This window comes from Gracilinanus agilis, chromosome 5 (assembly GCF_016433145.1).
Source record: "Gracilinanus agilis isolate LMUSP501 chromosome 5, AgileGrace, whole genome shotgun sequence".
NCBI lineage: Eukaryota > Metazoa > Chordata > Mammalia > Didelphimorphia > Didelphidae > Gracilinanus > Gracilinanus agilis.
This window is the reverse complement of record NC_058134.1, coordinates 40,871,030-40,894,674: the sequence shown is the minus strand read 5'-3', so window position 1 is coordinate 40,894,674 and position 23,645 is coordinate 40,871,030. Positions and strand designations below refer to the sequence as shown.

The 23,645-nt window shown below is 38.1% G+C and overlaps 1 protein-coding gene across 1 annotated transcript in view; it reads left to right on the top strand.

Moving 5' to 3' along the window:
- Positions 1-23,645, top strand: part of CPNE4 (copine 4) — a 350,799-nt gene that overhangs the window by 211,807 nt on the left and 115,347 nt on the right. Inside the window, exons 5-6 of the mRNA XM_044678896.1 lie at positions 10,662-10,745; positions 12,944-13,033. Of these exons, the coding sequence (XP_044534831.1) occupies positions 10,662-10,745; positions 12,944-13,033 (174 nt within the window). The remainder of the gene's footprint in view (positions 1-10,661; positions 10,746-12,943; positions 13,034-23,645) is intronic.

The following is a 23,645-nucleotide window of genomic DNA, read 5'->3' as shown; positions in this document are numbered from 1 at the left end:
TCAGAATGGGGCAAAAGTGGAGGGGGAACAACAATTCAGAGAAGTAGGGGAAGGACCCAAGTTCCCTTTCAAATGGAGTGATTTCCTTCATTAAGGCAGTGCTGAGCGCTGGCCCCTAATAATACCTTGAGAATCTTGAAAGTTGGTTTCTCTTAGTGTTCAGGCTGAGCAAAATCTTTTGCCCACTTTGGTCCTTAATGAGTCATTTACCTCCTCCCCCAATCCAACTCCAGTGTTTTGGCCAGACTCAGGCAATAGTGTCTACATCTATGAGATACATTTGTTTAGATTCTGAAAACTTCAGCCCTTCTGAGCATTCCAGTTTCTTTTCTCTGCATCTGGCTAGACATATAGGAGACTGCATAGTACAGTGGAAAGACCACTCTTCAGGGGACCTAGACTCAAGACCCATCTCTGAAGCCTGTCCACTTTCTTTGTGGTCTTAAGCAAGTCACTAACCTCACTTGGCCTCAGTTTTCTCACATGCATAATGAGGGAGTTGAACTAGATTATTCTTAAAGCCTCTCCTAGCTCTAGATCTGTGAGTGATTTTTTCTGTGAAATTCCAAAGACTAGAGGGCAGCTGAGTGGTTCAGTGGATACAGTGCCAGGCCTAGAGATGAGAGGTCCTGGGTTCATATCTGGGCTCAGACACTTCCTAGCTGTGTGACCCTGGGCAAGTCACTTAATCCCCATTGCCTAGCCCTTATCACTCTTCTGCCTTGGAACCAATACACAGTATTGACTCTAAGATGGAAGGTAAGAGTTTTTAAAAAAGGAGAAATTCCAAAGACTACCATTTTTATCTTCCATTAAGAAAATAGGGTCAACTTCAACGATTTCCTTCTCTGTAAATTGGTGTTCCTAAAGGGCATCTTGTCCTGACAACTGGACTCTAGTCTTGAGATAGTTTGATGGAGAAGGACCTTGGCAGGAAGAGAGGGTGGGAGCAAAGCAACCAGTGTGTGAGAGTTGCAAGCCACCAGTCCCTGCATCCTGTCTATATCCTTCAAGAATATGAAGATATGCATGGAAGATCTATAGAATGAAGACTACTCTTAGTAGCCTAAGTGGCTCACCTTTATTTTTTAGCTTGATCCAAAGAGAATTCAATACCTTGGACAGAGCATTGTTGATTTCTTTGTTGTTTTCAGAATATGGCCAATGAATGGGGTCCTCTTCTTTATCCTGTTCTCCTGAAAATGATTCTTGCAAGTCAGAGGAAAGAGTCCATTAGAAAACCTCAAAATCCAATCATCTGACCTAGAAATTGCTTGTAGCTGATACTGGAAATGTTTACTGAGAAAATCCACCACTGCTGCCAAATATCTTATCCCCTCCAGGAGCAAATCTCTACTTCCTCAGGTGGATAAGAATGGTAGGAAAAGAAGAAGTTTTCAAAAAACAAAAGCCTGAGCATAAGATGACAGCAGTCTTGCTGCTTAAGTAAAGGATGAGAGGGATAAAAATAGCAAATACTACCTCAAGTTGGATTTCCTTCTTTTCCTTTAGAAGCCATGATAAGGAAAAAGTCATTCCCTCAAGAGATTGACTTTGTCCCTTCTGAGACAGCTGTGTTCATTTACTTAAGTTTCTCTTAAATCAGCTTCATTTCTTTTCACCTGGGTTTTTCTCTCTAATAAAAACCTTTCAAATATCTCTTTCTTTCTGAAAAAAAAAGAATTCCCTTGTCACCAAACCAGTGAAACTGGGCCTAGTAACTTTATCATCAATTTTCAAATATTTGAAACTACAATTTGCACTTGCCCAGCTTTCATCCAAAACAGAGATGTTAAATTGCTTCTTTCAGGACTGTGGGTGCCTTGCATACTGTTATCTGATTAATCCTGGCTTGTGATCTTTATAAAACTCTAAGCAATAGACAGTGGGACAAAAGATTCTACCAAGAAATCCAAGAGTACCAGAAAGATCCTATCACACTCATTCATTCACCTGCCACCAGTAATCTTCAAGACACTTCCAGAGAAGTTATCTTTGAGAATTGCATGCTCATAGACACCAGAGAGACAATGTGGGATGGTGGATGCAGTTTTTCCCTAACTCTGATATCTCCCAGGGTTACCAACAGTTATGTCCAACCACTAATGGAGTCTCTCTCAGAGCACAAGCCCACTTCCTGCTCCTTCATTCCATTTTGGAATCCTCCAGCCCTTCCTGCTAGGTCCAACACTATTACTAAATTAATTGCTAAATAAACCCTCACAACAGTGGAAAGCCCTGGATTTGGTGTCAGAGGACCTGGGTTCAAATCTCTCAAATCTATCATTATAGTATGACCTTAGGCAAGTATTGTTGTGAGGAAGATTATTTAGTTATTAGCTAATTTATCTGTGCCTTAGCATCTTTACCTATGAAATGAGCATGTTAAAAAAGATGGCTTCCAAGGTCCCTTCCAGCCACAAATCTCTGATCCTATAAGATGTGACTCAAAGTATTTGCTCCCTTATCCTGTTCAAAATTGTCCTGATTTTCCTGGCAAATTCTTCCCACTTTAATTCAAGCCAGGGTCTGGGCTTGTGGTGGACAAGTAGTCCATCCTGACCAAGTACAAGGCTTGTTCCATCTTCATTCTTTGCATCTTCTTCCCATTCAAGGTGATTTGTATTCTTTTATTACAGGACCTAGTATCAATACATAGGTGAGCTTGTCTAAATCACTACAATTCTCTTGGCCTCAGTCTTCCTATCTGTACAAGGATGGAATTGAACTATATAATCTCTAAGGTCTCTTCCAGATCTAAAATCCTATCATTTAACTTTCTACCAAGGAGTAGCTTATGCATTGGGAATAGAATCTGCTATATTTATACTCTTTATGGCATACATAGCCATTCACCTTGATGTAGCCAATGGAGACTTAGACTCTGATCCAGGAAGACTTGGGTTCAAATCCCATTCTGACATCTTAGCCAGAAAGACTTGGGTTCAAATTCCACTCTGCCATTGCCAACCTGTATAATCATAGCTAAGTCAATCCATGTCTCTGAAACTTTACTTCCTCATCTACACAATGGTACTATTACTCCCTTCCATATCTATATGGCAAGGTTTTTCTGAGACTCCAATGGATGTAAAGTACTTTGTAACCCTTAAAGCAATATTGTATATAATTGTCCATCATAATTAACTTCATTCAACAATCATACATTAAATGCTTCCTATGTTACAGGCACGATGTTAGCCACCAGGGATACAAAGGCTAAAACCTTTGTTTTAGTGCCTTCCCTCTAAGAGCTTACATTCTTATTGGATGAAGCAAGGTGGGAGATGACAGCAGGAGCTAGTATTTCTATGGCACCTAACTTTGTGCCAGATTTTGTGCTAAACACCCTTTACAAATGTTGTCTCATTTGATCTTCCCAATAACCTTGGTGGATCGGTACTATTATTATTCCCTTTTTGTAGTCAAGGAAACTAAGGCAAGCAGAAATTAATACCCAGATCAATGAATGCAAAGTCAATATAAATGCTATCTATCAGCACAGACTGCAGCAATTTGAACTATCATCTGACAAATCTCTCTTGAGCCTTTAACTCTGTGTAGGGCATCGTTTCAGAAAATTTCACCTAACCAGGATTGCTGGTCAGTGCCCTGAAATAACTTTCTCAGGGCCATTATGTGTCCTTATATCAACATGTAGCAATAAGCTGTTATTTACTCTATGGCTCAGAACGGTTCTGTCCCCTTTTGGATTCACTTAAGTGCTTCTAATTTAACATTTCACTGACTTGTGTTACAAGTTAAGAGCCTTTGAGCTCTTATTAGCAGGCTCTTGCTCTGGGAGGTGTTTGACCTATTTCTCTCAGGCCAAATGACTGTGACTTCCTCATAGATCAGAGAACACAGTGTTGCTGCCTCAATTTCTAACTGCTTTTTGTCTGGGCTCTTAATGGATGTTCCCCTTCCAAACTGCAGTGGTTCCTTGGCTTTAAAATAATGACCTGACCTCACCTCCTTGGTCCTATATATTGATACCTAGGATATAGATATAGATATAGATCTATAGAGATCTGGATCTAGATCAATATTCATGTAGATATAGATCTATAGAGATCTAGATCAATATCCATATATAGATCTATAGAGATCTAGCTCTAGATCAATATAGATCTAAATCTATAGAGCTCTAGAACTAAATCAATATATATCTAGATCTAGATCAATATCTTCATAGATCTAGATCTATAGAGATATGTAGATCTAATCATAGATAGATAGATAGATAGATAGAGAGAGAGAGAGAGAGAGAGAGAGAGAGAGAGAGATAAGCAATCTAGCCATATCCAGACCCCTTCTCTCCAGAAAAGGAGAGTTATAAGTCAATCAACAAACTTATTAAGTATTTTCTATGAGTCAGGCAATAGGCTAGATGCTAGAGATTCAAAAAGAGATATAGAACAGTCCCTGCACCCAACGAGCTTACATTATATGGGAGAGATAGCATGAATTCGTTGTTATTGTTCAGTCATTTAAGTTACGTCCAAATCTTTTCTTAATAAAGATACTGGGATGATTTGACATGTCTTCCAGATCATTTTTACAGTTGAGAAAACTGGGGCAAACAGGGTGACTTGCCCAGGATCACACAGCTAGTATCTGAGGACTGTGCCACCTACCTGCCCTAAGCATATATAAAATATATACCAAATAAATACAATGTTATTTGGGGAGGGGAGGAATTATTAACTTAAGGAATAAGGAAAAGCTTCTTATAGAAGTTGGCATTTGAACTAAGCTTTGACAGAAACTAATACTCTAAGAGATAACAATAAGGGGGTACACATTCCAGGAATGAGAAACAGCCTGGGCAAAGAGCATGGAGACAAGAAATGGAAGGTCATGAGTATAAATCAAAATAATTAAATAATTAGAATAAAATAAATATAATAATAAAAATTAAAAGGGCCAGTTTGGCCAGATCATAGGGATCAGGAAGAAGAATAAATTATTAAAAGTCACCACCCACTATCTGAGAATACTGATATTATACGGCTTCTGGAAAATAAGGCTAATTGTTTCCATCAGAGAAGAATAGAATTATAGGCTCATTGAATGTTGGAACTATTAACCATAAAGATTAATTCTTGCAATCACGTCATTTTACATATAAGGAAACTGAGGCATGAAGAGATTTGATGCTTGCCTATGGTCCCATTGTATACCAAGAGCAGAGCCAGTACCAGAACTAATTCCTAGCACATGATTTTTCAGACCCAAAGTAATAACTAACACTCAGTTTGGGAGAGGAAGTATCTAAATGAGGCAGAGGATATGTTGGATTTCTGCCTAATTGGAGAGTCATTGAAAGTAGCATCAGACATGGTTTTCAAAGTGAGGAGCAGTCAACTTTTCCTACTTTAATGCAGCTCACTTAGCTCACAGAGTGTCTTTGTGTTTCAAGACTTCTGCTGAGAACACAGTGGCATCCTTCCTTCCAAAAGGGTTATATTGCATTAACAGCTGGCTGGCAATTACCATAACAAGTAGGTTCAATTATTGAGTGAAATCATCACTCCAGAACACTTGAGTAGGCCAACCATCTCTTTCTGCTTTTCCTTTTATGAGCCATGTTTCTGGCAAAGTATGGAAGAAACTGACCCTCATACTAGTGTTCAGGAGAAGATCTAGAATTTTATATTCTCAAATGGGCCCACATACTGCTATTACTTGTGTAAGCAAGTAAAATAGACAACAAAAATTAGGGGAAATTCTCCTGCATAGGAAATAAAGCCATAAGAAGAAAATTTGGTCCCTGGAGGCAAATTCAATTGTGAGCTGAGGATCTAAGGTATGATTCACTCCAGATATTTTAAGGAGACCGGAGAAAAGGGGGAATAAAGGAGATTGAGGAACTAGGTATTTAGGATATCAAAGGTGAGCTGGTTTGGGATGAGGGAGAAGATTCGGTTTTAGTTGTTGAATTTATTGGGGAATGAGGGAGGATATCCTTGAGCTCCGAAGATCACAGCAACAAAGATCTGGAGAGTAAAATGAACTTGAAAGAAGGAGAGATAAAGAGGAATGGTCTGAAAGTTGTCTTGAGGAACAAGAACCAAGTTTCTTTGCCTCCTCTTTCAGGCACTGTGCCAAAAAGTAGAGAAAATGATTGGAGTGGGTGTTAAGAGATCTGATATCTTTAGGAGAAATCTGTATTTCAGGAAATAACAAAAGAAGGAAATAATGTGAAAGGAAGAGCTCTATGATGAAGGGGATGTGTGTTGACAGAGGAAGATTCTAGAGAGTATTATGGCAAGTGAGAGCAGAGAAGAATAGGAATTGGGAAAGCTAGACTCAAGTTTACCAAGAAATAAGACTGAGGTGGGCATTGGATATTACCTTTGACAATAATCCTTTGATACTCTGAATGGCAGGACAAGAAGCATGTTGTAGGCAATTTATCCTACTGGGATGGGAGGCCCAAGAAAGAAGTGGGTTGACTATAAGATTTTCTGGTGTAGCCAAATAAGAATTGCTCCTGTAAGGTGGAAACATACTCCATCCCTAAGGTGTCTACATCTTGGATAAAGCCTAATTCTCCCCATATTAGTTTCCACTCTGCTAGAAAGAGGTAGTAGTGTGTAGGAAACAATGTATTGAACAAGAAATTAGCTTTCCTAGATTTTATCACTGACAAGTAATTGCAGCAAAGTCTCAGGACTTCTCTGGATGTCAGGCTCTTTATCTGAAAATGAGAGGGATAAATTGGATACTCTCCAAGGTCCCTTCCAGCCGAGAAATTATTACCATCATTAATACCATCACCATCTTCATTTCTATGACCTTCATCTTCGTTATCATTTTTCTACTTTGTTTCTAGCTGCTTTCTAAACCCTAGTAGCTTACTAACCTAAATACATGACTGACTTCCTCTGTATTGGCCAGAGAGCAGGTGGTAGATTAAAATGTATGTCCTCCTTTTTAATAGCAATTTTCACAGAAACTAAATATAATTAAAGTGCCTGATTCATTAAGTCTTGATTGTACCAAACAGTCACCAGGGGCCATGCTATTAGCTGATAGTCGAGCAAAAGAAAAACTGAAAATCCTCTTCTCTTCTTATGAAGCCACCAAGACAGTAACTTTAAAATTGGATCTACATTTTTTGGAAGGGCTACAAGTGTAACCAGCTTTCAGTTTAATACATAATCACCATTTCTATGAAGTTGTTGTTTTTCTTTCTACAAGAAAGCTTTAGCTCACCCAAATATGATAAAATTATGTCAGGATTAATAAAATACATGTAAACTTTTAGTTTGATTCTCAATGCACCCATGATGAAATGGACATCTAATAATTTAATTCGTTTATTTCCACATACTCCAGTGGACCTGTGATCTCACCAATGTGGATGTTTCCTCCAAAAATGAATGTCACATACAATTCATCTATGCTTCCTCAAACTGTTTATGATCTCCTATGAATCTACCTAAATGACCTTCCTCAAGTTTTCTTGATTTTGCGTGGGTGAGAATAGAACACGAGAGCTATCCAACAATTATCCCCTTCTTTCTACATATGACTGAGCCTCTTTTTAATGCTTGTACACTTATCAAATGACATCTTTTGTGTAATTTTACCTACATTATCTCTCATCTGAAATGCATTGAAGACACAGCTTCCCATGTGTCTCTCCAGTGTCCTTTGGGTGAATCTCTATGTTAATCCTTTAGAAACTGTAGTATTCCATGAATTGAAGCCATGCAACATCACTAGAATAATAGTAGGGCCCAGATGATTATATGCTGTCCCTCACAAAGAGTGTTCAATCTCTTGTCTCTGGGTCTTTACCCTTTCTGTTCCTCATAACTGGAATATACTTCCTCCTCTATGTCTCTCAGAATATCTAGCATCCTTTAAAACTCGGTTTAAGTGCTATCTCCCAATGAGTTGATGCTTTTTGGTTCTACCTTGATGCTAAGGTCTAACCCTACCTAATAGATAACCTCACATTTACTTTGTATAGATTTTGTATCTTCTGATAGATTGGTGTAGTTCTTCTCCCCAACCCAAAGAATATAAGCTCCTCGATAGCAGGGTTTGTTTCAGTTTTTGTCTTTGTAGTCCTAGCACTAATCACAAAGACTGACTGAGTACATTCACCTTTTGAAGAGTACTGATTAATTAAACATAATGGTTTTTATATACTAGAAAAATTTGAAATAATTAAAAGAACTGCAATTTCCCAAAGGCATACCAGCCTACTTCCCTCCTGATGCTCAGTGCGGCTAGAAGGATAAATTAGGCAAAGTTGTGAAGGATTTTATGTGCTAAACAGAATAGGAGTTTATACTTTATCCTACAGACAGTAAGAAGCTATTGGAGTTAATCAAGGAGAGGAGTCACATGTTCATATCTGGATTAAAGGAAAATGTCTTTGGTGGCAGCTTGTAAAATGGACTAGTGTGGGAGAAGCTTAAGACTGAGAGACGGATTGAGAGGAGGCTGAGGAATAATCTAGGTTCAAAGTGCTCAGGGCTTAAACAAAGGCAAGTAGAGAGAAGGGATCAAATGGGAGAGTACTGGGATAGTCAAAATGGCAAGATTTGTCAATGTAGTGGATATTATGTAAGGGGAGGCAGAGAAAGGAGACCAACATAATACCAAGGTTATGAGCCTAGAAGGAAGGTGGTACCTTTGACAGAAATAAGAAAGTTGGGAAGAAACAAATTAGGGAAACCAGGAAAAACACCTTTCATATCTATGTAAGAGTGAAAAGTTCATGTGAACAAGGAAGGGATAGAGAGAATCACAGAAGATAAATTGCATGATTTTCATTACATCATTTAAAATTTTTTTTTAGTTTTTTTGCACAAACATATCCAATAAAGCTAAGATTAAAAAGTAAACAATTAACAGTGTGAAGAGGAAGATTTTTGCAGCAAGCTTCTCTGATAAAAGTCTCATTTCCAAGATTTATTAAAAAATCAAAATGAAGTTCTAATCATTTTAGCCCTTCTCCAACTGATCAATAGTCTAAGGATTAGAATTCTTCTAAGAATTCTCAAGAGAAGAATCCTAGGTTATCTGTAGCTTTATGGAAAAGGTGCTCTAAATCATTATTAATTAAAACAATTCTGAGATTCCACCTCATGCCCATTAGATTGGCCTAGATGACAAAAAAGGGAAAACTGTAAATGCTAGAGGGGCTATGAGAAAACAATGACACTGATGTACTAGTAGTGGACCTGTGGATGGGTATGAACATTCTGGAAAGCAATTTGAAATTCTGTACAAAATGTTCCTAAACATTTCATGCCACTTTGACCAAGCTCTATCACTACTAGGTCTGTGTCCAAAAAAGATAAAAGAAATAGGGAAAAGTCCTATGTGTTCAAAAATATTTATTTTTTATAAAATTTTAGTGGTGGCAAAAAGCTAGAAACTAATAGGATAACCATCAATGGAAGAAAGAATGAATAGTTTGTGGTATATGCATGTGACAGAGAGCTGTTATAAAAAATGAGAAAATAGATGATTTCAAAGAGATATGGAAAGACATATGAACCAATACAGAATAAAGTAAGCAGAACTAGAACAATTTATATAGTAATAACAACAACAACTGGTATTTTCTTGGGATATTAAGGTTTGTCAAGAGCTTTACAAACATTTCATTTAATCCTCATAACAATCCTGGAAGGTAGGTGCGATTATTATCATGAACCTACAGATGAGGAAACAAGCAGAGGTTATAAGTTGGCTAGGATACCACAGCAGTAAATGTCTGAGACTAGATTTGAACTTCTTTCTTCTTCCTTTTTTCCAAGTCTAGCTTTCTTTCTACTGCACCACCCAGTTGCCTCCTTAATAATATCAATATTATAAAAAATAAACAATTTTGAAGATTTGTATTAACCAATAAAGAACCAGAACAATTTATACCAGAGCAATAATAATACTATAAAGATAATTTGAAAAGTTATAAGAACTAAAATCAACACAATGTCTACCTATAATTACAGAAGACTAGTGATGAAACATATTATCCATCTCATGACAGAGAAGTAAAAGATTTAGGGTGCAGAAATATTTTTGTATCCATCTAATAATTTTGTATCCATCTTTCCTTTCTATTGTTCAATGGGATGTGGACTTAGAGAGAGAAAAATAAAACATCTGCTAATTTTTAAAAATTTAGAAAATAGAGAGGGGGAAAGTATTGCATGCATTTTCAAATGAGGTCACCTTAGTGTTTTGGTTTTATTTTTATATGGTTACAAGAGACATCTCACAAGATGAGAGGAATACATGTTTGTAAATGTAAGCAAAATCTATGCAACTTAAATACATATAAACAGATATGATAGATATTATTATATTGCTGTAGATAATTTTTATTACTAAAGCCCCTTTTCAAAGGGCTTATAATTTAGTTAAACCAGGCATTGTTAATGAAAAGAGCCTCCTCTCTTGAGCAGGGAGAAGGAAGACAGCAATGATGAGATGAGAAAAAAAGGTGGTATTATAGTGTTAGAGTAAAGGATAAGAAAGAGGACCAAATTGTAGCAGAGATTAAGGGTGAGAAAAACCATAAGACTCCCCCCACTCAGCATATGACCAAATGGAGAAAGTAGAAGAAGAATATTGGTAAAAAATGAAATGATGCTCAAGAATTCCGGTTTTTATGTGTTCCTTTCTAGGATTTCTTCAGTAAGTCTGATCCATTTCTGGAAATCTTCCGCATGAATGATGATGCTACTCAACAGCTTGTACACAGAACTGAGGTGAGGAGTCTCTGGTTACTTTTACATTGTCTTCTAAAAGGTTAAGTGGATCAGTTAAGTCACAGGGAAAGTTCCTGCTCTATAGGAGTTCCACAAATGCAATTTAACTCAACAAATACTTTCTACATGCCAGCTATGTGCCAACACCATGGCAGGAACTCAGGATACAAAGGCAAAAATGAAAATAGTCCCTGACTATGAGGATATAGTCCACTAGAAATAAGAGGGAAATTTTTATATACAGATAAGTAAACATAAAATATATATAATGAGTAGCAGCTAGGTGGCTCAGGGGACAGATTGCCAAACCTGGAGATGGGGAGACCTGGGTTGAAATCTGACCTTAGATATTATCTAGGGAAATCACTTAACACCAATTGCCTAGCCCTTACTGCTTTTCTACCTTGGAACAAATGTTTAGTATTGATTCTAAGACAAAAGGCAAAAGGTAAATCTGTCTATGATACAACTATACATTATACAAATATATATATATATCATATACTATATATTAATATATATACATATATGTACATGTATATGTATATATATATATTAACTCCAGGTCCCAAGTTCTTCCCCCTTGATATCATTTCTACTGAGCCAAGGAGAAAAATACAAAAAGGATCTTCCTCAGTTAGGATGAATTCAACTGAATAATGTTTCCAGCAGCTCCCCATCTGTGCTTTGGCCTGGCCTTGTTTTTCTAAGCCTTTAAAGAATCACATTCTTGTATGTGGGGACTGAATTCATGGGGTTATGAGTCGCTTCTTAATTAGCTTTTACACCTCAATAAACTGTACTTTCAGTTTTATTCTCAAGAATGATTAGGTCCTGGAGCATCTAGGTAGCACAATGGATAGAGTGCCAGGTCTAGAGCCAGGACGACTTGGGTTCAAATCTGACCTCAGACACTTCCTTGCTGTGTGATGCTGGGGAAGTCACTTAACTTTGTTTGCCTCATCCTTACCATTCTTCTGTTTTAGAGTTGTTCATAAGACAGAAAGTAGAGGTTTTAAAAAAAAAAAAAAGCTAATTAGGTCCAATGGCAAGGGCTTGAGATTTTGAGTCAGAGTTTCAAATCCTGCCTCTGTTATTTATTGTATTTGTGACCACAATCTTTATGGAATTCAGTTTTCTCATCTGTCCAGTGATCAACAAAGTGCTTTTCAATTCTATAACCGATAATCCTATAGTCTATATTACATAAAACTAGTCATTTGCTCACCTTAAATTATCTTAATTGTTGAAAATTCCAAGTGGAACAATAAGGTTTCACTTATAGGAGGAAGCCTATGAGGTTCATCAGATTTTCCATTTCCTGAAATATATTACTAAGACCTACATAGTATGGTGGACATGGAGTTAGGACAACCTGGGTTCAAATCCCACTTCAGGTTCTTCTTAGCTATGTGATAATAGGCAAGTTCTTTAGCTTTTCTAGGATTTAGTTTCTTCAAATGCAAGATGGGAATACTAACCACTGTGCCAACCGCACACGGTCATTATGAGGCTCAAATGATCTAATATAATTAAGATATTTAGCAAATTTTAAGAGCCATAGAAATATAATTTGTTATTGTATTCTAATTAAATAAATCTAGCAAGGAGTAGTTCAGTCCTCTAAGAAGAGCTGATGCTTAATCTCCCCAAGAGATAATACCTGATTTTAAAGAATTCATGTCATTAAGAATTAGATATAACATGATCATAGATTTAGTGCTAAAAAGGGCCTTAGAAGTCATTAAATGCAACTTCCTCATTTCTCAAATAAAGAAACTGAGTTCTTGTGTGGCTGAGTTGTCCAAGGTCACATTGGTAGTAAGTGGAAGAGTGGGAAACTGAACCTAGCACCCATGACTCCAAGTCCACCATGCATTTGCCAGATATCATTCACAGATCTTGAGTCTCAACCCGATTTTCTGAATCACCATCATCTTCAGTCAGGTGTTTCTGTTATGAATAGTATTCATTAAAAAATACAGGCAGTGCTTGTTAGCCTGGCCCATTTCCAGGGAATTCTGCCCCTAATGGTCCATTCAAAGGACATTATAAAAGATTTACCACTCCATCTCTTCATTAAGGGACCTGCCCCTGATGAATGTCCTTTTCAGGAGCCATAATGGTGCTTCAATTAGTTTTTATTTTGAAATGTGCAAATGTCAAGAATTTTCTTTCTCACTCCATCTTTTTCTCAGGTTGTGATGAATAACTTAAGCCCAGCTTGGAAATCATTCAAAGTCTCTGTAAATTCTCTGTGCAGTGGGGACCAAGACCGTCGCTTGAAGGTCAGAAATCTGTGTGTCAGAAAAAAAAATCCTTTCCCTAAAATGTACCTTGCTTCTCTCCGCTCCTTTCTCTCTTAACTTTCAAATGGAAGCACTGCCTGCTTGCATGTACCATACATCCCCTGTGCTGGTCCTCTATCTCCTTCTAGGAAAAGTAGTTTGGTTCTGAAATCACAGTGGCTTTCTGGGTCACGTGTGGAAGAAGCTGATGTCATTTCTTGTGGAAAATTTTATCTGAGCTAATATAAGGGTTAAAAAATTAAGATTGGACTCAGTATAAGAGAATGTGGTTGCCAAAATTAATATAACTCAAGTCAAATGACTTTTTAACCATTTTATTTACAAAACAGAGGGAAAGAGTAAAGTAATGAGAAAGAAGGTAGAAAAGGTATCTATCCTATCACACTAGATAATTACTCCAGCCTGATTCAAACCAGACAGGATTCATTAACCCTTCACCAGAGGATCCTCAGCTGGAGGGCTGTTCAGCCAGAGGACCCAGTGGTGAATAACCACATGGCTTCCTCCAGCAATTAGTTTCTCCAGAAGCCAGGAAATGTGTCGGTCTTTTCACTCATCCACATGGCAGTCCAAAGGGAAGATCCTCCACCAGCCTTCAGATCCTCCAAAAAAGCTCCAACTCCAACTCTGAAAAACTTCTCACAAAAACTCTCTCACAGGAAGTTGCAACTACTTTTAAAGACCCTTCTTTGAGACTCTTCCTGTGCCTTCCTCCACTTTACACGGAACAATTATAGTTTATAAATTTTCTTAGGACTGCCTGAGGGTAGTCAGTCATTTCTGAGTTGTCATCCACTTTAGCACATGGGTTTACTTAAGCGTAAAGTGGGGGTATATACGCTTCTGATGATTAAATCTAAAAGTAGGCTGGGAAGAGTTAATCCTATCTTCACACTAGGGAAGGGGAAAACTGCTAGGATTTAAGGAGTGATATAGAAAGGCATCAACCAGTCAGTGCACAACCTGGCTTGAGAAGACCCCAGATCAAAAAGGTCAAGTCAAGTCATTTAGAGTTGGACTAGTTCCTAAAATAGCTCCAGAAGAGATGTTGGTGGCATCTTGAGAGCAGTTTGGAGGCAGTGATAGTGGTAGCACTATGGGCCAGTTTTATAAACTGGGTGAATGTTCATTCCATGACAATGGCTCCCTAATTCCTAAAAAGCCACCAAGCCTCCCCTGTGAGAGAATAGGTGTCATTCTATCCTTTTGTTTGGAATAAATATGCAATCTGATGAGGAAGTCTTCATGAACAAATAAGCTCTTCCCTGAATAGGACTTGTTTCATTCTTTGTATTTATTGTTCTAGCATTTCTCAGAGTGCCTGGAAACCTAATAAGTGCCTAATAAATGCTTGTTGATTGATTGATTGTTTGGCAGTAGCAACAAAATGGATGGATTTTTATTGTGGTTGTTCAGTTGTTTCAGTTGTGTCCATTTCTCTTCATGACCCCATTTGGCTTTTTCATTGCAAAGATATTGGAGTGGTTGGCCATTTCCTTCTTTAGCTCATTTTACAGATGAGGAAACTTCAGCGAACAGAGTTAAGTGATTTGTCTAGGGTCACACAGCTAGTAAATGATTGGAGCCAGGTTTGAACTCTTGAAAATGAGTCTTTCTGACTTCAGGTCTGGTACTCTATCCACACCACCAACCATGGATGAATACTATAAACTTAAAATAAAACATGATTTAAATGTGAGACTATAGTATTGGGAAGCTGTGGTACAAAATAGAATCCCCCTCATCCTGGAGTCAGAGGATGTGGTTTTAAAGCCCATTGCTGGTGTTTACTATGCATGTGACCTTAAGCAAGTTACTCCCCCACCCCCTGCCCCCATGGCCTCAGTTCCTTCATCTATAAAATGAGGGAGTTGGACTAGATGTTGGGCATCTACATGGCACAGCAGATAGAGCTTTCGGCTTGCAGTCAGGAAGAGTTGAGTTCAGATCATCTTCTAATACTAGCTGAATGACCCCGGGCAAGCCACTTAACCTCTGCTTGCCTCAGTTTCCTCATCTGTAAATAGAGACAATAATAACATATCCCTCACAGGGTTGTTGAGAGCATCAAATGAGATAATATTTGTGAAATGCTTAACACAGTACCTGGCACACAGTGAATATTATGTAAGTGTTGTTGTTATTATTATTAGATAACCGTAGAGATCCCTTCCATCTCTATATCCTATTCCAGTCTGAGATCCTATTAGGACATTCATTGGCTTAAAGGGATAGAGTCTCCTTGAATATCTAACAAGGGATAAAAACTTGGTTTGAGCCTGCAGGAGAAAAAGTAATCCCAAAAGAAAGCAGATGAAATTTAAAATGACGTTAGGAGATAAAATAAATCAAGTTGTAAGAAAAAAGAGGTTAGAAGAGAGCTTTCATGTTTTTTTTCTTTGAAATGTTTTGATGTCTGCTGGAGAAAACAGCATAAGAAAAGAATAAATTGTTCTGTTGATTCTGCTTCCATGAAATCTCTATCAAACATCCAGGTGTTCTCTCAGGTCTCTTTCGTTCCTAAATTTAGGACTAGATGAGTTCTTCTGTCCATCTCCACCACCAGTATTTGGGCCCTTATCACCTCTTAGCCCAAATTCATAAAATAACCTCCTAAGTGGCATCCCTTCATTCAGACTGTCCCTTCTCCCCTCTGTCCTGCTTGCTGCTGCCAAAATATCCTACTGAGGTAGATGGATAGCAGTCCCTCACTCAAAAAATTTCAATGCCTCCATAGGCAGTGGGATACAAACTCCCTAGTTTGACCTTGAAGGACTTAGACAATATAGTTTCCAACCTCTTTTCTATATATACTTCATATTATTCTCTTCATACACTATGCTCCAGCCAAACTAAATTACCATCTGTTTCCAAACTTCATATATGACATCAGCCATCTTGGTGCAGTCACATGAACTGTACTTCATGCCAGAAATGCATTGTCCCCACCACTAGTTCAGTGGAATATTCATCATCCTTTAAGACTCCCTTTTTGTCCTATATCTCCTTCATGAAGTCTTCCTTGACCACTTCCCAAGCCTGATCCAGTTGCCAATCACCTCAAATTACCTGGAGCTATATTTATCTGGATATTTATTGGATCTAAAATCTATGTGCCATGTCTCTGGCATCCACGTAGAAATAATTTCTTTAAAGGAAGGGATGCTATATGCCTGCTCTGTGTCTTCAGTCCTAGCATGGATCCTTCTATTTAACCAGCATTTATTAAACATCTACCTTGTTCCAGCTTTCCTTGTGCTGGGTGCTATGGGTAAAAAGACAAAAATGAAAAAAGTGTCCCTATGCTTAAGGAGTTCACATTCTACTAAGCACATAAAATGTGTATGTAAATTCAAAATATATTGAAATTAATTTCAAGAAGTAGGAAGCTAATTTGGACATAGAGAAGTAAATAGCAACTGGGAAAAATCCAGAAATGCTTCCTGTAAGAAAAGATATATTAGCTGTTCTCTGAAGGAAACTTAGGAACCTGAGGAACACAGGTGAGGAGTGAGCAAAATCCAGACATGGATTTGCCTGTGCAAAGCATTATATTCAGAGAACAACAAATAGTCCAGTCGATCTGTGAAGTATGGTGGAGAAACGATGTGAAATCACAAAAATGAGAGACTTTAAATGTGAGGGTCAGGAGTTTGAATTTTATTCCCAAGGCTAAGAGATATAAGGGATCCAAGAAATATTTTTTAATAAGGAAGTGACATGTTTCCATGATTTTCTTTTGCTTGGTTGGTTTTGGTTTTAAGAATATCAAATGTCCATTGTGTGGGAGAATGGATTGGAAAAGGTATAGATTAAAGGGGAAGAAAGCAATTCAGTGGATAGACTGCTGGGCAAGGAATCAGGAAGACCTGAATTCAAATTCGGCCTTAGATACTAACTAGTGTGGCTCTGGCCAAGTCACTTAATTTCTGTCTGCCTCAGTTTATTCATCTGTAAAATAAAGATAATAATAGTATCTATTTCCTAGGATTACTTGGAAGATAAAATGAGTTCATATTTGTAAAGAGCTTTGCAAACCTTAAAGGGTAATGTAAATGCCATTTATATAAGTAGTAAGTAGTAACTTTTGCTGAATAGTCCAAGTAAGAAGCAATAAGGGTCTGAACTGGAGGAGTAGTTATCTGAGTAGAGAGAAAGGGGAAAATGCAAGAGATTTTATAGAAATCAGATCAACAAAATTAGGTAATTGAGTATGGAAGAAAAGAGAAAATGGAGAACTAAGGCTGTTTCTGAGGTCAGAGAAGTGCCATATTTCCTTTATGATATCTTTTCCATCACCTCTCATAAACAAATTGTTGTTGGCAATATGCTAAAGCCTATTCTGGGCCACCCACATACTGTGCCATTGGTCTCTGGATCGCTTGTAATTTTGATTCCTTGGAAATTGTGGTGCTTCATACTATGCCAGGAGAACATTGATGTTAAAAGATATGTATGCATGTGTGTGTGTCAGGGAGTAGTTTGGATCAGATACAATCAAGTCTGCTCTCTTCTTCCTATTGAATATTGGACCTAATTTATTGTCTGTTATATCAATTCAAAAATATATTTACTGATGGACTAACTCAATGTAATGTCCTTCCAACTCTATGTCATAGTCAATAGACATTTTCCATTCAGTTGTAGCATGGGATAATAGGGAAAGAACTTGAACAGCACCAATATATTTCTTTTATGAACTCCATGGACAAAATGTTCCAGTGTGGCAAGTCCCTTTCAGCTAGGAAGTTATTGCTCTTTTCTTTTAAAATGCAACCAGAATCCCAACATTTAAGCACATCCCTACTTGCTGTATCCTCAGTGGGATGAAATGCCTTATGGACAATCCTTCCTAAAAATTATTTTAATGTGATTAAGGCTTTCTGTTGAACATCTTCTCTCCTTCTTTGTCTCTATTATACAACAGAAAGAATATTGACCTGGGAATTGGGAGAATAGGGTTTTAATTCCTGTTCTACCACTAACAAGCTTTATGGTCTTGGATCAGTCATATTCAATTCAATTCAATAATCCAATAAACATTTATTAAGCACCTACTATGTGTCAGGAACTGTTAGTAGTGCTAGGGATATGAAAAAGAGGCAAAAGACAGTCCCTACACTCAAGGCCTTCTCATCTAAATTCCCTTTTCTAAGCTATTGCCTTTACAATAGGGCTCCACCCACTTTAAAACAGATATTGCTTCGGTCTATTGTATACACTGAAAGTATAAGAAAATAAAAATGACTCAGATATTCCAGGACCATTTTCTTATCTATAAAATGAGAGTATTGGACTAAGTAGCTTTTGTGATTCAGTCCAGCTCTAACATAATATGAAATGATGTCTGTAAAGCATTTTGCAAACCTTAGAGTGCTATTAAGTTGAGTTATTATTAATTATTATTATCATGACTAAGCTCTGTAATCCCAAGACTTATACAGATGACACTCCCACTCCCCACCCTCACAGACTTCTCTTCTCCATGCTAAGTAAGTTCAATCCATTTACCCTTTCCTCCTAGGGCTTATGGCTAACCCCTTCCCAGGATTCCTTTCTGGTATGGACTGAACTCGATGTCCATTCAGATCCCTTATAATCATCAAAATTCCAAGATTATTTTCTAAATCTTTCATCTTACTTTTCTCTACTAAAAATCTTTTCCAAGTTTTCTATAATTAAGATCTTAGCAACATTGAGTGAAGGGGAAGGACGACTTCACTATTCAATTCAAAGTGTACTTATTAAGTACGCACTGTGGAGGGAACATTCTGTGGATTTCTGGGGCACAAAGATAGATAAGACTTAAATATTTCATTTAAAGAACCTAAAATTAGATTAGAAACAAGAAAGGCTCACATTAACTCTCTTTTTTAAAAACCCTTATGTTTTGACTCAGAGTCAATTCTAAGTACCAGTTCCAAGGCGGAAGAGCTGTAGGGCTAGGCAATGGGGATTAAGTGACTTGCCCAAGGTCACTCAGCTAGAAAGTATCTGAGGTCAGATTTGAAACCAGGTCCTCTAGACTCCAGGCCTGGCTCTCTATCCACTGTGCTGCTTAGCTATCCCTATATTAATTCTTAATCCAGGCATAAAAGGATCCATACAGAGGAGAAGATATGGTACTGCACCCTTAGAAACTTGAGGAAAGTGAGAGGAAAGTGAGATCACTTTCAACTGTGGGAGAAAGAGGGAAAGGTGGGAAAAGTGTTGGTGGCAGGGACAAAGCCACTAATTCAAATTTTGAAAGAAGGTCTTTGTTTGCAGGTTCCTATACAATCATCTCAGAATTCTGCTTGCTCTTTAGACCCCAATATACTATTGATTCATTGGCAACTTGTATCTTCCTGGGAAGTAACCTCTTCCCACCCAACCTGAGCTTTCCCTTGCCTTGCTCCTAAAACGTCAGGGCATCTCCAAGCCATATCTGTGCAACTATTATTTTTTTCTCTCATGGGAAATGTCCAGCACTTGGGGTTATGGATCTCCATCCTGTTTAAAACTACACAGATCTAACTATTCTCTTAGTGCAAACTTAAGTTTGATTTCCATTGGGGAAAAAAGGCAAGAATTTAAGAAAGGAAAATAAGGCACATGAACAGGGGAAAAAAACAGCAAAAGACGGTAAATGACTATGTACTTCTTTTTTCTCCATTCCTTACCAATCAGAAATCCTGCCCCCCCCCCCAAAGATAATAGGTTACATTTAACACATGAGTGCTGCATCATCCTTATTTTCCTCATCTACTCTGGTCTTCTTGAGTTCTTGTATAATATGAACATGATGTTATTTTCTTTACTTAATGTACTTACTTTTTTTCAGTTGTTCTTTGCCTCACTTTCCTCATCTGCTGCAATACCCACTTTAATCTTTTTTTTTTTGGTTGTTAGTACAATTCATAAACAGTTGGGATTATAGAGTTAGTCTCTTTAATTCAATATTAGTGGAAGCATGAGAGCCTTGAAATGTATGGAAACCATACTTAGCCATCTATTTTGCTTTCATGTTTATCGTCTATTTTGTCATTGGATGAAGATTTTTAAAAAATCACTACCTCGTAAACTTACTTTGCTGAGATGTGTTACATTTTAAAGTGTTTTCCCTGCGATGCTGGCACTGTCAAGATGGTGCTTGTGGCTTTCTGCCCATAGTCTCCAAAGCTCACTCAGCCTAAGTGTCCTGTAATTACTTGTGTACTTATACAGGCATCGTTGCCTACAGGGAGGGACTCTTGACTCTCCTTTAGTAAGGAACGACACCAAGCCCAGAAGTCTCTTTCTATGGAAATCCAAGAATCAGTGATATAAGCACAAAGAAGTAAGAACCCATTTAAAATTAATTCATCTGTTCATGGTAGGAGCTTCTGACTTTGGAGTCACGATACATATCCTTCGGATATGCCACTATTTGCTGGAACTGCACAGGCAAAGGAAATACAAGGAAATCCAGGCAATGATTTGTTGAATTGTGACCTTTTTCATTTTCTTGATCAAATCCACGTTGGCCACAGGGACAGCCAGATCCATTATCTGATTCTACATTCATTTGAGGGGCTTGAAATTGGGTCAAATGAGAAGCATTTTGTTGAAAAGTTGAAAAAGGTAGTGAGATTTTACCTGGAGAAGAAGAGACTGGCTTGGAGTAGGGGGAAAGAAGAAAAGCCACCATCAGAATTAGGGAATGATTAGTACCTTCAAGTAACAGAAGGACCCTCACTGAACGAAAATCTCTGTTGAAGATGGAATCATACAATGGCTATTGATGGGAATATTCAATCCTTTCATTATATAAATGGGAAAACTGGGTGTCCTTTGGAGTTATCATGAGAATGGAAAGAGCACACATACCATCTAAGAGTTTATGATATATAATGTATTAAGGGAAGAGCATGATCTGGACTTTAGCTAAATTCAAGCCCTAACTGAATGGTTTTCTAATTAGGTTGGTCTCAAACCAGCAACAGAATTGTATGTCAGGACACTCGACCTGGTCTCAGGAAAAACTGAGTTCAAATCCTGTCTCCAACTGTCACTACATGAGACTAGACCTCCCTTAACCTCTCTGTGCCTCAGTTCCCACATCTGTAAAATTATTCTGTGATATTTGGTCTAGCTTTACTGACTTACCAGTTTGAACAAAGAATATTGGCTAACATGAAATCTCTGAAAAGAAGAAAATATATAAGTATGTCCCCCAGATAACATGGTTTACAAGCCACACACAATTTATGCAAACCAAATTCAGGGAGGAGATATAGACTGATCAGACCATTAAGGAAATTGGTCAAAGGGAAGCCATTTAGTCTGTCCATTTTCCCCTGGCTAATGATCAGACTCCATTGAGTTCCATGCTTTGAAATTCCACAAAAAACCCACTGGATAACCATTTTTCTATAATCTGATATGATGTAGTAGTTCTGAACTTGGGAGTCAGGAGCTCTGGCTTTGAATCCTGCCTTAGACGGTTGTCTAATCAGGAATGAGTCTCTTAGAGTGTCTGAGCCTGAGGGTTTTACTGTAAGCTCCTATATTAGAATGCAAACTCATTAAGGGCAGAAGCTGTCTGGCTTCTATCTCTGAATCCTCAGAGCCCAGCATAGAGTCTGGCACATATCAGGTCTTTAGTGAATGCTTCTTTATTCATGGATTAAGCCCCAGTTTCCTCATCTGTAAACTGGGATTGAGAATTTGTATTCTGCTTAATCTCACAGAGTTTATTGTGAGTCAAGCACTTTGTCCCCTTTAAAGAGCTATAGAGAAAGGGCAGCTAGGTGGCTCAGTGGATTGAGATCCAGTCCTACAGATGGGTTCAAGTCTGGCCTCAGATAGTTCCTAGCTGGATGATGCTGGGCAAATCACTTACCTTTATTGCCTAGCCCCTACTGCTCTTCTGCCTTGGAACTGATGATAAGACAGAAGGTAAGGGTTTAAAAAAAGCTATAAAGAAAAGCAGCCAGATGTTATGGGTCAATACCAGAGTTGGGGACAAGGAAAGGCTACTTTTGAATATTGCCATTGAAATGGACTAATTAATTTACTAAAAAGACAAGATTTCCTCAACTGTAAAATCACTATCATCTTCAATATCATTATAATCATTATAGCAGTATTATTATTATTATTTTATCATCATCATTATTTTTGTCATTACAGCTAGCATTTCTATAGTGCTTAAAGGTTTGCGAAGGGCTTTTCCTATTTGAAGTGAGGATAATAATAACATCATCCTCATAGGGTTGTTGTCAGGTTCAAAAGAGATGACATATAGAAGGTGCTCTGGACATCTTAAAGCCCTGTCACTGTAAGTTATTATAGAAATACAAACCATTATTATTCTCCTCATCATCTGGGGAGAAGGTGATCACTCTTTTAGCAGTAAAGAAGGCCAGGAACTTTTCTCATCGCCAAGACAAATTTCAAATACTATTCATGTGTTATCTCTCCTATTAGCTTGATTGTAAGCGCCTTGAGGACAGTTAGATTTCTGTCTTGCTCTTCTCAGGGGGTAGCATTCTTAATAAATGTTTATTGATTGCTATGTTTTCTTCCCTCAAGCTGCGCCATGATTGTGACACTGGGAACTTTACTCTTTTTGCCCCTTTGCTTCCTCATCAGGAATTTAGAGCTAGCCTTGGAGACCTACCCCAGCAGGCTGAGCAAATAATAAAAATGGTGCTGTGCTATTGGGAAAGGGAAATAGAGAAGCCAGTGAAACTGCTGAAAGAAGAAGTTGATGGATTGTTATAAGCAGGGAGGCTGAAAATATCCTAGTACAACTCCCTGGCATAATTCAAACAGGAGGAGCTGCCTCATTGGCCCAGCAATGCCTCCCACCATTCACTGAGGCATTTGCTCAATGCTGATTTCCGTTATTTTTTCTTAAATGTCAGCAGCTCCATTGTACATTGTACTGACTTATTAGCATTAGTAGCTGGGGGAAAAAAAGAGTCTGAAAACCTTTGTTTTCTGTTTCAGAGAGCTGGCTTTAAAATAGTCTTATTGGCATTTTGCCAAATCAGACCAGGTGTTTTAATTCCACTCCCTTCTGGGTAATGTTTGAATCCTCTGAGTCTACTGTACCTACTTCTTTAGGGCATTCAGCTACCCTTTGCACAATCAACTTGGGCATTGTTAGTAAATCACAGAATCTACAGCCCCTGGCAGTCCTTTCTGGGGAGATCTTGGGAAAGGATTAAAAGGGAAGAAAGGAAAGAGGGAGAGAGGGAATAAGGAAGGAAGGAAGAAAAAAGGAAGGAGAACAGAGGGGGAAGGAAGGTAGAGCAGGAGGGAGGATGAAAGGAGAGAGGGAAAGAAGGAAGGAAGAAAAGAGGGAAGGAAGGAAAGAAGGAGGGAGGAGGGAAGCAATGTAGGTGGGAGGAAAATAGGAAGAAAGGAAAGAGAGGAAAGGGAAGTGAAGATGGAGGAAAGGTGAAAGAGACCCAGAGAGGCAGAGAACTTGAAATTCCAGAAGGAAATTGATCCTTCATAGTTTTCTCCTTCAGAGTCTTTCCTGTAACCAATTTATCTTTCCCTCTTCCCAGGCAATTAAAGAGCTGACCAAACGTTATTGCTGCTGACCATCTAGCATGTC